Here is a 17389-nt window from a genome sequence, read left to right on the forward strand (position 1 = left end):
TTAGTCGTCAGAGGGAGGCAAGGCTGTGACTCATGCCTGCGTGAGGAGACCAATGGGCATGCCGGAGCCTGAGATATAAATAACGAATAAAAAAAAAGGTTCTTGAGGGAAAAAGGGTCACTTGCGCGCCGCTGGATGGGATTTTATTAGTTGGTATTCCGACGTCGCCGCCACTGGACTGTTTCTTGTCGCACCTTTGGGTGGTAATTGTAACATTTAGTTGATTGTTTCTCTGGACTCGACAACCTGTGCGCCCCAGAGCCGGTAAGATACATCCTCATTTCATTTCAGCCCTTCCTGTTATCCATAGACAGGCTTCATATTTCTTCCCGTAGACAGACGTGGCTGTTGAACGCGTGTCTTTTTCGTAGATTAAAACATCGGAGCTTTTTAATTGAAAAAATTAACAAAATCTAAAAATAATAAAATCCTACGTGTCATTTGAAAAAGAGTCCCAGATGGGTGACAGAACGAATCCATTAGATGTTCAGTCTGTCTCTCTCATTGAGTAATGATACGGGATATGCTCGTTCAACGCGCAATTTAATTGAAATATCGATTGCAGAGTCAATAGATGAATGATGTAGATTATTTACTTGGACATTATCATTGTATGTAATTAATATTTGTTGCTTAAAACCACCTGTGAAAGTTGTTGTCATCTTTCCTTTTAATTTGTAGTCCAAAATAACTTAACTATGTCGAGTGTAATGTGTTTTTTAATCTTGTTGTTTTTGTTCCTTAGAAATATCATCTGTTGCGACCTCAGTGGATTATCAGAAAGATTTTAACGGTCTGGAGCAGCTCTGCTCAAGACTATATAAAAGGACAATTTGTTATTTGGCTTTCCGGATCCATAAGAACCCTAGCTCTTATATGTCCAGCTCCCTGACAACGACTTTTTCAAATTTATATTATCTTAATACCCAGACATGTTTCAGGAAATCAGTGTCAGATGGAGTACTGCGGGTATTTAATGGCTAATTGAGTGCAACACATATGGAAGCCTATCTATGAAAGGAATACCCATGTAGGCGTTATGTTATCTCCAAAAATAGCCTATGTATCCTTGTGCGTCGTGCGCAATTCCCTCCAAATTGCTCAGCTTCATTCATGCGCCATTTGGGGATAAATTGTTCCCGGCGACGCACAATAACGACGCCTGGATAACATTTTCTGATCAAACCCTGGCCTAAATATTCAAAATGTATGTCTCAATTTAATACACTGACTTACAGCTTCTCATAACAGTGGACCATTTTTTTTTTTTTTTTTTTTTTGGCAGTTGAATTATTTCCCAGCTGGAGATCAGATAACAGAGGAGTGATGGCCACGTCTGAACCCAGAGCCACCGACGGGGACCAGGACCCCAACTCAGCCAATTTAAGACCTCCTTCCACAAGTAGGTCCTCACACCCATCTCCCCCGTTAATAACACCCGTGATGCTGTATCGATCCCCGAGGGTACATTCTCGTTAAGGCTGTCCCTCTCCGCAGCGCTCAGCCTCTGCTCACACACACACACTCTGTGCCTTGCTCAAAGACACTTCTGCAGTGCGATCTATTGCCAGCACAAAGGTTTAAACCCAGTTCACTCCCACACGCCTCTCTTAGCCTCTGTCTGCCCTCTCTCTCTCTCTCTCTCTCTCTCTCTCTCCCCTGCTTCTCTGTCTGATAAAAGGGAGTCTCGCCCGGGCCATTTGCTGTGTGGGCTCCGTCGTTAATCATTCCGGTTAAAAACAGAGCCATCACAGCTGCCTGTCGCTGTCTGGCGGCTCAGCAGTGCGCGCCGAGCATCGGACCTAATGCGCCATTAAAGCTCTGGTATTCATAATGATCCAAAAGCATTTTACTGATACAGTTTTTCTTATAATATGCATTTTCCAATCGAAAGTATAATCCTGATTTGAATATTTTGTCTTTTCTGTCCGCGCGCTTTTATTATTCTGAATATTTTGGAAAGATTTCGCCACATTTCGCATTTATTAATGATTTATTCTATACTAATTAATTTTCTCTGATTTTCCTGAATGTTTTAGGCTGATGTTTTAGTTGCTCTTAAAGAAAACACATTTTTTTTAAACATTAATAAATGTTGAGTTAATTAATCATTTTAAGCCTTTGTCACATACATATAATCGACTCCATTAGAATCCACTTGAGCAGCCATCTGCAGTGCAACGCAGGGAAATAATTGCAGGTTTTTGTCTTCGGTAAACGTCAAAGAAAACGGAGTTCTTTAGGCCAGCGCACAAACATGCCATATTTTCTCTCTTTATGAAATGAAATATTTTATATGTATAAACATTTCTAAAAATCTCAGGCTGGTTTTAAATGTGAGTTTGTACCAAGAAAAAGTCCCTAAGAAAAGAAAAGATGTTTGTTTTGTCTGACTTGCTCGTATATATTGCTGCTGCTGCTGCTGCTGGATGTTGCCATTATCTCTCGGCCACGCTCCATCTCACGCCTGGCGGCTTGTGGTGTCTTTGCGTGCGTGTGCGTGCTCGTACGTCTGTGTGTGTTTGCGCCTTGGCCTCGGCACCTCGGGCTGTTTCTCTCGGAATGAGATTGCTCCAGTAAATTTAAATACTTGTTTTTGTTTTTGAAAGTTTTCCATCAGGTGTATGCCACCACATTCTCTCCGCCTCGCCTCCGATTCTAGCCGCCGTGCGCTCTGCATTTTATTCCGTCTGGCTTCTGCTCCATTCCCGCTCACGCATGTCCACGCTCGGGTTTGTGTGTGTGTGTGTGTGTGTGTGTGTGTGTGTGTGTGTGTGTGTGTGTGTGTGTGTGTGTGTGTGTGTGTGTGTGTGTGTGTGTGTGTGTGTGTGTGTGTGTGTGATGCACTATACTATAAGTTTCTGCTTCGAGCCTGCTATAGACTTCCAGGCCGCAGACATTACCAGCTCGCTCCAGTCACATACTGTGTTTCACTCAATTAATTTCTGCCCTCCTCCGTGAGCTCATTTCACGGGTGTTAATTCCAGCCCGCCCCTTGGCTGGGTGTGTGAGCCGGCGTGGATTTGCCGCGCGGGCCCTATTGATTGAACTTAAATCGGAAATGTTATAAGACTCATCCCCTTGTGATCAGAGGGCGTTGTAATAAATAAAAAGCTGGCTCAACAAAGACAAACAAGCCGGTTAATTCTTTTAAACAAACATACACATTAAAATAAAATACTAAAACAACCTGAGTTTTCAGAATCGCACACCTGGCCAAGAGCCGCGCGCATCACGCTTCCGCTGTGCTCACTGTGCTCCATCCTCCGCCTCTCCACTTCTTCCGCGGCCTCCACCTCAGAAACTCAACCGTTCATTCTGTTTTAGCCAACGAATACGCGTGGATGCACGGCTGCACGCGGAAACTGGGGATGAAGATTTGTGGTAAGTTTTGTTTGCGCACATTAATCGTTCCGGTATGACAAATTTTCAGTCACAATTTCTTGTCATCTTAACGCTGTTTTGGATGAACCATATATATATATATATATATATATTGGACACATCTCTTAATACTGAATTCCACTGGGGCCGTGATGCTGATTTTTTTTTTTGCCACTTTTTCTTTCCTATTTTTATTGGCTCGCAGTGATTTATTATCACTGTTATTATAATTGTACGCATTTCGAGGCCTTCTGAATCAGGCCATGATAGAGGCTGTTCGCAGGGCCGTGCTCGGCTGTCACTGTGCGTTTCCATCTTCTAAAGGTCAGTGGACATTAGCCTGTAGGTCCGGTGATGAGAGCCCCGGTTCAGCCCCCTTGCACCCCCCACGTCTTTTCCATTTCATCACCGAGATGAAAAAAAAAAAAAAAAATCCTCAGGAGAAGCCTGGAAATAGAAGAGCAGCGTCTGCCTAGTAATACATATTTTGATCTCACATCCGGTTATTTCTGGAGTTATTTTTCCATTCAATTTACAGTGAAGAGTGGCGGATGTGACGTCACACTGAAGGCGTGTTTATTGCCCCATCATTTGAAGGAATTTTGTGAGTCAAAAAAATAAATAAATGGATAACCACGTTCGTTCATGAATGAGGAGGTTATACGTTTCCATTATATATGTATCAATTACGCACTTGCAGATAACAGTGGCGTGTGTGTGACTTGCAAGTGTTTTACGCACAATTAGGCCCACCCTTTTTCCCAGAGAGGGCCTGTATGCAAAAACGGATCAATCATGGAGTCTAACATATACAGGTCTTGCACTTAGACGTCTTCAGGGCTCTGTGCATTCTTCATTAACCCTTCTTTATAGGCTGTGTATTTATGAGCTGTATGGGTCATCACCGCGGGCTGTCCTGCCAACTGAAGCGATCAGTCTGTGTGAGGGCAGGAGGGGCTGGGTGCTTCCTGGCCGCCGGGGTGTGGTTGTGTTGTATCAGGGTGAGGTGGCCACCCCCACACACACACACACACACACACACACACACACACACACACACACACACACACACATATACTGGTCCTCCCCTTCCTTCGTGTGTGTGTGCGTGTGTTTGCGCGCGCGTGTGTGTGTGTGTGTGTGTGTAGCCTACCCACTTGGCCTATATAAGTTTTCCCTCCACCTAGAAAAAGCAGTTGAGACGAAAGGCCACTGGGAGCTGACTTTGGATTTTTTTTTTTTTTTTTCAAAAGCTGCCCACATTTAACTGAGATTATTTGGACTTCAGTTATTTCTCTTTCTTGTATCATTTATTTTGCTCTGTTTTTTTTTTCGGTCTTTTCTCCTGTGAGTGGGATGGAGGTGTTTGGTGATAACTTCTCCTCCCCGTGTAACACCTTAGGGTTCCTGCAGAAGAACAACAGCCTGGATGAGAAGGGAAGGCTCGCGGGCCAGAAAAACTTGCTCTCGTGCGACAACAGTGACAGGGACGCGCGCTTCCGCCACACCGAGACCGACTTCTCCAACCTGTTCGCCAGAGGTGAGGACATCCCACTTGCGCTAGATAAACCACACAAAAAATAAGCAATTGATCATTTTAACCTTATTACTTCAAATGAAATCATCCTTTTAACAAAAAATAACGCTGTAAAAGGTCTCAGAGAACCAGAAAAATAGGTTATGTTGACTCACCCAATTGCTGTTATGTTTTTGCTGGATAACGTAGGATATTGTTAGCTTTCAATGGAAATAAGTTGCTGCCATTATAATAAATAGTCCGTCCAACATTTAGAAAAGGAAGAGGCTGATATTGCGTTATTTATTTGTTGTTACTGTAAACTAAACTAATGCATTTTTTTTAATTTTTTTTATCAGGAAGTTAACTTAATATTCTCTCTGCTCTGTATGACCACATATAATAATATTAGACTACATTATGCGACCAGAAAAAATAGCAATTAGCAGAAAGGAAAACCAGCTAAAAATGGCTAGAAATCAAATTAAAACTGAACTTAATACTGACTAAATGGCAAAGCTCTTTAAAAACTTCTTAATTAACAATCTGGTGTTAAATTATTTGAATTCCTCCTCCTCTCAGACCTACTGCCAGCCAAAAATGGAGAGGAGCCTACCATGCAGTTTTTGCTGGAGGTGGTTGACATCCTCACGAACTACGTCAAGAAGACTTTCGACCGCTCCACCAAGGTGCTGGACTTCCACCACCCCCACCAGCTCCTGGAGGGCATGGAGGGCTTCAACCTGGAGCTGTCCGACCAGCCCGAGTCCCTGGAGCAGATCCTGGTGGACTGCAGGGACACGCTCAAATATGGCGTCCGGACAGGTAGGTCCACAGGACACCTTCAACACACAGAGCCAGCAGAGAGAGAAGAAAAATAGTCCCCGGATGAGATGGGGAATATGATTTTAAAATCATCCTTCAAATGTGCCTCTTGAATAATTGATATGGCTGCGTATGTTAATTTAAATAGCAAAGGACACTGGAATATATAAAATGCTATTTTAGTCTTTCTGTTAAAAAGGAGACACTGCATCTTCAATGGTAGGCCTATATATGGGCTTTTAATATTCCATCTAAAATGATGATATAGCCCTTTTTTTTAAATGTGTTAATGTTTTCACTTGAAATTAATACTGACATGTTTAGTGTACAGATGTAAACGTGACACAAACTATTAGAGTTTTCCACATAGTGTACTGCCTGTTAAGATGACTGCCTTATTTATTGTCCCCCTGGTAATTCAGTTGACATCCTCCTTTCCCCCCTTCCCCCCTACTTATTAAAGCAAGTGTCGCCTGAGGGGATCCGAACACGGGCTGTTTCAAGCTGTTAAAAACGACAACACACAAACTGTCCCCTGGGTTTTATATATATCACACAGTTGGTGTCTCCAACTCAATGCCGTTTTTTTTTTCTTCCCAAAAAATGTTTTGTGGTTGAAGTTTATTTTGCGAGGCCCGGGCTGGAGGAACTGTCCGTGTTGATGAAGTAAAAAGTGGCGTCCCCTTGCTTTTAAGAAGCGCTGCCAGTTTGTGCAACATAATTACACACCTTTTTTATTTTTTTTTTTTTTTTTTAAATTAAATTGCTTATCATGCCTCTGTTTATTATGTGATCCATATAATACCACAGCCACATGGTACTTGTATCCATGACTGCATGCCGGTTCCAGGCCGAATCACGGTCACTGTGTGCAAGCACCTTACAGTCTAAATGTCTGTCATACAGCTGCACCAATGTAATTGTGGCACACTTGAACAGTGCTACGTCAGATCCCATAGGTATCATGGTCGACCAGGGAAACACAACAGGAATGAGTGTCCTTACTAAAAAAAATGAAGTTATTTTGTAGATTATATTCATATTATTTATTGAAACTATTAGGAAGGAAGTCAGATTTAGCTTCCAGGGCATTGTAGTCATCATATGATGTCATAAAACTCAAGTGCTAAGGACAATGCAGACATGGCAGTGTCTGTTCTTATTGCTTCATCATTATATTAAGTTTGTTCATCATTATTAAGTATGATGCCGTCATTAAGACAGCATGTGTATGTTGTTTCTGTGTAGGTCACCCACGCTTCTTCAACCAGTTATCTTGCGGTCTGGACATCATTGGTCTGGCCGGAGAGTGGCTCACCTCCACCGCAAACACCAACATGTGAGTCATTATGTATACTGGTCTCTTGGCTTGTGTGTTTGTGGATGACACAACTATCTATAGCGGGGAAAGACCTCTATATGTTGTGTCGGGACCACGGAGATTTCCTGTTTCTAGGCCACTGGAAATAACCTGCAGGCATCATCATATATTGGTCCAACGGAAGTGCTTCTCGTGTTGCCCCGAGATCACTCCAACACGGGGTACACGAGCCTCTGAGGCCGATTTATAGAAAATGTTTGATTTGTCCTGTAGAGACGGTGTATTGACAGATGGTACGCTGCCACTGTGCTGTACTGTATATCGGAGGCAGCCAAGCCCCAAAGGGTGGTTAGATTGCATATTGATCTCAGGTCACAGTTACATGGTGGCCTAGTCTGATAGAGGGCATGAACCACATCAACTTCACACACTCTCAACACAGAGACACACACACACACACACACACACACACACACACACACACACACACACACACACACACACACACACACACACACACACACACACACACACACACACACACACACACACACACACACACACACACACAAACACACACACACACAAACACAACACACACACACACACACACACACACACACACACACACACACACACACACACACACACACACACACACACACACACACACACATTTTTACTGGCAGAAAACCAGCCTAATGTTTACAGCCCTTTCACTCAGTGGATGGAAGAATAAATCTGTCGTTTTAATTTCATTAATTAATTAATTATGATTTCTTAAACAAGAAAATTCAATCAAAATTATGATATCATTGCTCTATGTACAATATAAATCTACTATTATATTTTGTTGCTAGTTCATAGCCATGATACAACTCATAATCATTTAATTTTCCTATTTCTTTAACCAAAAATGTACCAACCATTTAGTCTATAAAGTATTAGTTTTTGCTTATCACACTTTCCTAAAAGCTTCAGGTGACATCATCAGATGACTTGTTTTGTCTGACCAAAGTCCAAAGTCAAAACAAATTATTCTACTAATACGCAACTTGCAGACAAGCAGCCAATTTTCATAATGTATAGACTGGAAATAGGAGATGTGTTTAGTTTCTGCTTGAAAATAAAACAACGGTCATAAGTGCTGTAACAGTTAATCTGTCAATCAACTTATTGCATTTTACAGAGACAAATCAGGACAAGGCATCCAAAGCAGCAGAAGTCCTGACAGTCGAGACAAATGAGCTCGAGACTGAAGAAAAGAAACCTGACTAACAGCAGTAAACAGATTTATTTGCAGAATCTCTCATCAGTATCTGGAAGAGTTTGCATGGTGACAATGATGTAGAGAAATGCTGACATCTCAGAGTTTTAAGCTGCAAGTTGATATGTAACTGCAAAGACAGCAGGACGTGTGAAGCACGAAAGTCTTCACAGACCAAACAGTCAGCAGACGACAAGTCTTCTCTTACTGTTGTGATCTCTATCTTTACTCCCAAACTAGGCTGCTAAAGAAAAGACTGTGCGAGGATAATAAACTGAAAGCTGGAGGAAAACCGAGACACTTCATTTATCCAATTTCTTAAAACATTAGCTTAGGAACGCACCCTCTGTTTGAAAAACTTTCCCATCTAATCTTCTTTTTGGAAGAATGCCTCGAGAGACAGGGCCATTGACTTCCCACACTTGAACACGCTTGCGCACACTTTCATAATGACACACACATACACGCACGCACGCACGCACACACACACACACACACACACACACACACACACACACACACACACACACACACACACACACACACACACACACACACACACACACACACACACACACACACACACACACACACACACACACACACACACACACACCAGCTCTGGCTGTCCCAGATACGGCAGCTAGGGTTTCCAGTCCATTGACTGCAGGCTCATTGTGAGCTGGTCTTAGCAGATAGGCCAGCTGGGCCCCACACTGACACACAATGTCCTCGGGCTGCACAGAAAACCCTGTTACAATGTGGAAACTGGCTGCTGCAGCTCCCTGCGGAGTCCTCGTTCTGGCTCTATTGTCCCTGTGGATACAGTCTGACTCACTGGTCCTCTGAGGGGCTGAGAAGGGGAGTGTGGTTGGGGGTCAGAGGGTTAGTCACACACACACACACACACACACACACACACACACACACACACACACACACACACACACACACACACACACACACACACACACACACACACACACACACACACACACACACACACACACACACACACACTCAGACACAGACTCACACACATTGAGTGCCCTTGATGATAATAATAAGGGTATTTAGGGTATCTCTCTGGAGACGGGCAGGTGACTGAGGGGTAATTTTCACCCTGAAAAGACCAATGATTGGCTCTGATTGTGATAATGATCGCCATTATTGTCATTACAGCGTGGAATGACTCAGACAAAAGGAGAATTTTAAAAAGGTGCACTGGTTTTGTGCTTCCTTTTTTTGTTGTTGCTGTGGTCAGGATCAGTTTGAAGATAAAAGGAAGGAGACATCCAGGTTTTTAAATATATTCTCTGCCTTATATAAACCATCATTATACATATCGAAGATCACTATATTTCTGAAATTAGGCGGAAAAATGAGACATTATGTCTTCATTGTGAATTCATCCCATGTTGTTGCAGATCACAGTCAAAGCCCAGAATGCTTGATTTGGTGTATTGACTAGAAGCTAATGCTCAAATCAAATCTAGACCGTGGGTGAGCTCTTACTGCGAATAATTACACAAGAAAAAAACTCTCTTTCTTATTTTTCCTCCTCGTGCTGCTTTTAATTCAATATCTCTCAGTCCTCAACCTTGGCTTTCCCGCTCTTATCTTTTCTTTATCTATTTCCAGCTGCTTCTTTTTGCCTTCTTTTGCTTTTTGTGCATGTTTTCCATTGCACCCCCCTCGTATCTCTTTGTTGTCCTTTGTCACAGTTTCCTTCATTGCATTGTCTCCCTACACACCACCCCACCCCCACCCCTCCTCCTCATAGCCTTTATCTCTCGTACTTTCTACCCAAACTACAAAGCGCTTTGTTTAAAAACCTGTTTTTGATGACAACAGAGAGGACTGGAAGAGGAGAGCAGCTACAGCTTTTGTGTGGATTTAGGTGGTGGTGGGGACTCCAGGGATGGAGGTGGAGGACTGTTGTGTAACTGGCCTCATTAGAAACAGGTTAAACAGGGATCAGGCCTGAGGGGGAGTGTAGGAGGCGGCGAGATGGCTTGTCAGTTAGCAATAAGAGCAAAAGCTCCGGCCTCGCTGAAGGAGTCGGCTCTCTGTGACACATTTAACCTACTTTAGCTTCTCCGTGAGTTTGGTTCTTTTCTCGTCTGCTGAGCTTCCAGTCATTTGATCTTTTATTAACTGACAGAGAGGTCAGACACACATTGAACATCAAAAACACCAGCTCGTCTTCACAATGACTCTTCTTCTTGTGTTGTGATTTTTCTTTTTTAATCTTTTCTTTTTCATTCTTTTAATGAAAGAATGAAATTCATAGACTCTTCCTCTGACTATTCTGGGCCAACAGAGGCTGTTATCTCTGTCAAACACTCGCCCTCTCTGTCTTTCTGTCACACACACACACACACACACACACACACACACACACACACACACACACACACACACACACACACACACACACACACACACACACACACACACACACACACACACACACACACACACACGTACACACACTCGTACACATTCAAGTTCCCTCGGCCATCAAATCAGCTCCATTCAGACTCGTGGCTCAGATTGGCAGGATTGACAGATAGCCATCAGAGCTTTGTGTGCTTTAATTAAACTACTGAGTGAATTTAGGAAGCATTTGAATATGAATGTTTGCTGGCTGACTCCTATCAGACACTTTTTAATTAGTCCAGTCAGCACAAGCTAACACGCTGTGCTCTGTGGATGAAATTATAGTAAAGCTAATGAAAACCCACTCAGTGTGTGTGTGTGTGTGTGTGTGTGTGTGTGTGTGTGTGTGTGTGTGTGTGTGTGTGTGTGTGTGTCCATGTTTGGGCTCTCTAATCTGTTTGTGCAGAAGAAGCTTCTTGTATTCCTCAAACATCGTTGCTATGTTGAAGGATGCACTGCATTCATATAAACCGCTCATTTGATTGGCAGGTTCACCTACGAGATCGCTCCAGTGTTCGTGTTGATGGAGCAGCTGACTCTGAAGAAAATGAGAGAGATGATTGGCTGGCCAGACGGAGAGGGAGACGGGCTCTTTTCACCAGGTCTGTCTGTGAATCACAGCATCCAAATAAAAGAAAAGTGTGTGTTAGTTTGTTTGTTCATTTTTCCTCATCAACAGCGATCTAAAATGAGCATTACAGTGTGTGTATGTGTGCATGCTGCTGTCCAAGGTGCTGATGTGTCTGTGTCTGCTCTATAGGGGGCGCTATCTCCAACATGTACAGTGTGATGTTTGCTCGTTACAAGTATTTCCCCGAGGTCAAGACCAAGGGCATGTCTGCTGCTCCCCGCCTCGTCCTTTTCACTTCTGAACATGTACGTGTCCACGAACACACGAACACACACACACACACACACACACACACACACACACACACACACACACACACACACACACACACACACACACACTTTAGGTAATCTAATAAAGTGGATGCTTTGCTTCATTTGACCTCATTCATTAAAGCCAGGTACTAAACAGCAAGTTTACATAAATTTTGTCTATTTTCATGGATTATTTTTGCCTTCATCATACCTACTTTGGTCTTCAAAGAACTGCACATTTGACAACTTGACAGCAACTGAGATGAAACTCAAGTAGCAATTAGCTCACAAAATGTCCACCGTTTTTGAATGTAGCTGTTATTTCAGTGACAGATTAAAATATATGGGTGACGTGTCCCCACAGAGCCACTACTCCATTAAGAAGGCTGGAGCCGCTCTGGGCTTCGGCACTGAGAACGTGATCCTGCTGAGCACAGATGAGAGGTTTGTCGGGGATTCAGGACAGAAATTGCATAAAGATACTGCATGTGTAAACTACAGAGCCACAATGATTTCATTCTGCTCTACACTTTTTCAGAGGGAGGGTCATCCCTGCAGATCTCGAGGCCAAGATCATTGATGCTAAACAGAAGGTCAGTGTCTCTCTTTGAGTTTCTTTTACGTTCTTCTCTCTGCGTTTTTCTCTCTTACTAAGACTCTGTCGTGTGCGTTGACTCCTGCAGGGTTATGTGCCGCTGTTTGTGAACGCCACAGGTGGATCTACGGTGTACGGTGCGTTTGACCCCATCAATGAGATCGCTGATATCTGTGAGAAGTACAACTTGTGGCTCCACGTCGATGTGAGTCGCTGACAATGGATCAGTTGCTGTAGTATTTCATTAGTATCTGTACGTGCTGTGACAGTGATGTCCTGTCTCCTCAGGGTGCGTGGGGGGGCGGACTCCTGATGTCCAGGAAGCATCGTCATAAGCTCAATGGAATTGAGAGGTGAGGACACGGGAACAAGTGACTCTATATGTTTGTCATTTCAAACAAACTTTCGGTGAATCTACATCGTGCATTAACTCGTGTATTAAACGTTGCAGGGCCAACTCCGTCACATGGAACCCTCACAAGATGATGGGCGTCCCTCTGCAGTGTTCAGCAATCCTGGTCAGAGAGAAGGTACGGAAACGCACACACAGTTGTGTTCATTCATTTTCTGGAGATTTACCCTCACCTTAAGCACAACCACTAACCGTAAAGGTCCCATATTGGATAAATTCAGATTTCCTTTCCTCTCTTGATCATAAAGCGTTCTCGGTCGTATAAATACAGGGAAAATGTCAAATAGCTCAGTCCATCAAAACAATACACACAGCCCATATTCAGTAGCGGTGCCATTCGGACTGACCGTTTTGACTTCTTTATCTTTGCGATGTCACAAACTCACACTCGTGTCATATGTCTCCTCTCAGCACATTTTAATGTCACATTCCAATTATATGGAAGAACACACTGAGCAGTGACTCCACAGAAGACCTGTGATTGGCCATGGCGTGCATCACTCAGAAAAGAGTCAACCAATCAGAAGACAGGGTCACTGTTATAAATGTGCCTTAAAAACACAGACACAAAACAACCTTTTCTTGACGGAGCTCCAGAGAGGAGCTGAAGAGAGAAGATGTCTTTTAATTATGTTTAGACTTAAAACCATAAAAATAAAACACCAAAAAAAAGTGTCAAATATGTGACCTTTATCTAAAACTTAGTCTAACCTTAAACCAAATTGTCACCGTAAACATTTTATTTATGTTAGAGGGAGTTGTTTTGGGACCCCAAAAGGTACAATGTGACTGTCAACAGATATAATGAATACAAGGACATGCACACACACACACACACACACACACACACACACACACACACACACACACACACACACACACACACACACACACACACACACACACACACACACACACACACACACACACAGCGTCTGCATCAAAACATTTACAGACGATTTACAACCATAACCAAGGTTTCATCTTTATTTTCTGCTACGCATTGTACCTGAATTATTTCAGTTTATTTTATGATAAAAAAACAAAACATTTCTATTCATTTCTATATTACGTGATTATATTTCTCTACTTTTCATAGCGGTCAGTGAATTTCTCACTAATTTCGCATTAAGTGGAGGAGTTTTGGAGGAAACGTTAACACTGCATGTACTTAATGTTTGTCTGTAGGGGATCATGGCCGGCTGTAACTCCATGTGCGCTGGCTACCTGTTCCAACCAGACAAACAGTACGACGTCACCTATGACACCGGGGACAAGGCGATCCAGTGCGGCCGGCATGTCGACATCTTCAAGTTCTGGCTCATGTGGAAAGCCAAGGTGAACTGGAAAGACAGCCACGCACACACACGCACACGCACACACACACACACACACACACACACACACACACACACACACACACACACACACACACACACACACACACACACACACACACACCGGTTAAATTGTTCTTTAACGAAGATATAAAAGTGTCTTTGAGCCAATAGGAACTGTCATGATTTTTTTAACAGCTTCATACTCAGTGTATTTTATTGTAATTAGTGCCTAAAGGTGTCTGTTTCTCCTGCAGGGCACCATTGGGTTCGAGCATCACATTGACAAGTGTTTGGACCTGTCTCAGTACCTGTACAACAAGATCAAGAACAGGGAGGGATATGAGATGGTGTTTGATGGAGTGGTGAGCTCGACTCATTTTCTACTCTATCGATGTTATTTTCAATCACAAAGGTTCATTTAATATTTTACTAAATCAAAACCGTTTTGGGGGGCTAATTAACAAAAAAAGGCTCAATCTTTCATTTTATTTGGTGTGAATTAAAAAAAAAAATCCTGAGGTGTGTGTGTGTGTGTGTGTGTGTGTAATAATTGTGTTTATTTCTGCCTGCAGCCCCAACACACCAACGTTTGTTTCTGGTACATTCCTCCCAACCTGAGAGGCATGCCAGACGGAGATGAGAGGCGAGAAAAACTCCACAGGGTGCGACTCCCACGTTCAATTTCAGACTATCCCACCAACATCGGCTTTCACATTTACTCTGTATTTTTCATTCATACAACCAATAAATTAAGTTTTCATGAATTATCATTCGATGCAGACTGATTTGTTTTTTGTTTTTTTCCCCACCAGGTGGCGCCAAAGATCAAGGCCATGATGATGGAGTCAGGGACCACCATGGTGGGCTACCAGCCTCAGGGCAACAAAGTCAACTTCTTCCGTATGGTCGTCTCCAACCCCGCGGCGACCCAGTCCGACATCGACTTCCTCATCGATGAGATCGAGAGGCTGGGTCACGACCTGTAGACCAGTCAGCCAATCGCTGCTCTCGTAGTACTCGTAGTCTTTTATCTGTTGTATTTCAAAGGCCACTGAGGTAAAACATTCAGAGTGCTGCAGACAGAGAAATGATGGGACATGTTTTAGATTCCTCCTGTTCAACGTGTCTTTGACTGAAGCGCTCTAAATGTTTCCACAGACGAAGAGAAAGTAAAGAGAGAGACGCTGAGTTTCCTGCGAGCTCTGACCACCGCTTCAATAGACAAAGTATAAAAACATTATCTGAGGTCAGCAGGTACAACAAACATGTGCTGTGGAATCTTTTAATGTGTGTGTGATCTAGTTTCCTGTCCAAAGTAGTTTGTCTTTTCACGTGAGTGCATGAATGTGTGAATGCGGTAAAACACTGGAAGGGGAGGGGGGGGGGGAGGGCACAGATCAAAACAAGTATCATCAAGTTATTTTGCTGTGTCATGCATTTGCTACACACTAATGAATGACTGGTGCTTTTAGATGTACAGTATATATATTTATTCTCTGATCTATTTGTCCTCAACCTGTGTCCGAACCCCCTGACGTGGCGCGTGTGTGTGTGTGTGTGTGCGTGTGTGTGTGTGTGTGTGTGTGTGTGTGTGTGTGTGTGTGTGTGTGTGTGTGTGTGTGTGTGTGTGTGTGTGTGTGTGTGTGTGTGTGTGTGTTTGTGCAGGTGTGCATGTGGCACAATGAGCGTGTACCCTGTTGTGTATTTTAGGCTGGCACTGTGTTCAAAATAGTCTAACGTGCACAGCATAAGTGTGTTATGCTGAGGGGAGGTTTAGTAACCTCCTGAGCTACAGTCTGCAATATTTCCCCTCATAGAAGATTAAGATTTAAAATGTCTTCAAGTCTGTGACCACCTTTAACTTGTGAAAACGCTGGCTCGTTGTCTGTCCCACGCAATCACGTGACATATGTGTTTATAACCTGGTTAAAATAGGAATATTTGATTAGATAAGAACAAATATTTATTGCATTTCCACTGTTTGCAGATTCAGGTATTTTATTGTAAATGTATCTTTATGTGTATTACATGGTAATACATTTGTAAATGTAATCACAGGAGTCGAGTAAAGTTTATTTATAGTGATTTTGTCTGCCAAAGAAAGAGAATCGGGAAGCGAGAAATCCATTGTCCTTCGTGTAAACCTTCTTATAGATTATAGGTGTTTGTAAAATGTTACCTATTGAGCTGCGACGGCGATGCAATTTCTATGTTGTGTTTCTTTCTGTGATTGTGAGTCTTTTTTTGACTGAATGTTTTTGAGATGACTGATTGGCCTTCTGATGAGATTAAGAATGGAGTCTGTATAATTCCCTGGCTGTCATGCCGGGCTTTTATTTTTTTGCGAGAAGCACAAGGGTGTGAGAATGTACTCTCGCCTTGAGACTGGGAAGAAAGTATCGTTGTATCTGTGTGAACCCCAATGCATTTACTGTAATATAGTATATTTATTGTAATACATATTACTTGTATTCTCAGTGTTACGGGAGCTCAGTGGAATATCTTGTATAAGGGTTCCTGTCTGTGTCCTTGCACAATGTTCACCTTTCTTTCTTCCAGTGTAAATGGATGTGTATTGTATAAGAATATTATGTTAACAAAGTATTTATGGTAATTAGGGACCATATGTGAATGGCACAGTTGCATAAATCATATTTAAGGTCATCTGTGTACTGTATGTGGCCAATGACTCTTGACCAGTCTGGCTGTAAGGGAACGTTTCCAGTAGGCACTTTAACAGAATCATACCATCTTAAGATCTTTAATAAAGTCTATTAAAGGGAAAACTGAGTCGCACTTATTGAAACACAAACACAAATCTCTCAGCCATCTTTTCTGGCGCTGCACAAAATGTACCCTTAAAATATGACATTTTATTTTTGTTTCTACTCCAAAGTATCCAATTCTACATCTGAACAGCGTCTCTCATCACACACACACACACACACACACACACACACACACACACACACACACACACACACACACACACACACACACACACACACACACACACACACACACACACACACACACACACACACACACACATTATTGCCTCTCTGCGTTGAGACGACTTTGTTTGGCCCCCAGCTGTGTGTCGAATTGACTGTTCTCCAGCATGAAACTACTCTCTCCAGCTCCCTCTCACGTTTATTCTTCCTTTTCCTCTCTTTTTCTCCTCATCTCGTTTCTCTCCTCTCCCATACTCATTTACTCCTCTGTCTTTCCCTTTTTTTCCTCACATCTTTCTGTTGTTTTTCCCTGAAGCAATCTATACGTATAATGTGATTCAGTCTCATTAGGACACCATTTCGTAGAGAAACCAACGCATTGGTTCCAGTGTTTCATCGTCTTTAGATAGAGGGCATAGAAACATCGGAGGAGAGGTTGTGGAGTGAA

General features: G+C 42.8%; 1 protein-coding gene across 2 annotated transcripts; it reads left to right on the forward strand.

Moving 5' to 3' along the window:
- Nucleotides 1-23: 23 nt before the first annotated feature.
- On the forward strand, nucleotides 24-16773 carry LOC138632565 (glutamate decarboxylase 1-like). 2 transcript variants are annotated; one of them, XM_069718221.1, is made up of 17 exons: nucleotides 25-264; nucleotides 1286-1402; nucleotides 3328-3384; nucleotides 4787-4924; nucleotides 5483-5725; nucleotides 6974-7064; nucleotides 11245-11357; nucleotides 11516-11631; nucleotides 12005-12084; nucleotides 12179-12233; nucleotides 12324-12440; nucleotides 12524-12588; nucleotides 12687-12765; nucleotides 13836-13985; nucleotides 14242-14349; nucleotides 14560-14649; nucleotides 14800-16773. In XM_069718221.1, exons 2-17 carry the CDS (start codon nucleotides 1327-1329, stop codon nucleotides 14971-14973), a joined length of 1752 nt encoding a protein of 583 aa, XP_069574322.1. In that variant the 5' UTR covers nucleotides 25-264; nucleotides 1286-1326; the 3' UTR covers nucleotides 14974-16773. The 2 variants fall into 2 exon arrangements, with proteins under 2 accessions (XP_069574323.1, XP_069574322.1); XM_069718222.1 differs by lacking the exon at nucleotides 3328-3384 and having other exon boundaries at nucleotides 24-264.
- The last annotated feature ends 616 nt before the right edge of the window (nucleotides 16774-17389 follow it).

The sequence above is a fragment of the Brachyistius frenatus genome, unplaced genomic scaffold (genome assembly GCF_029030835.1).
Source record: "Brachyistius frenatus isolate BFR_SWC_R1_liver_20210118 unplaced genomic scaffold, ASM2903083v1 Contig_188, whole genome shotgun sequence".
Lineage (NCBI taxonomy): Eukaryota > Metazoa > Chordata > Actinopteri > Embiotocidae > Brachyistius > Brachyistius frenatus.

Coding starts and splice junctions, on each gene's coding strand:
- LOC138632565 (XM_069718221.1), top strand. CDS start 1,327: ATGGCCACGTCTGAACCCAGAGCCACCGACGGGGACCAGGACCCCAAC. Junction 12,589..12,686: donor AAGCTCAATGGAATTGAGAG/GTGAGGACACGG, acceptor TAAACGTTGCAG/GGCCAACTCCGTCACATGGA. Junction 13,986..14,241: donor GGCTCATGTGGAAAGCCAAG/GTGAACTGGAAA, acceptor TTTCTCCTGCAG/GGCACCATTGGGTTCGAGCA.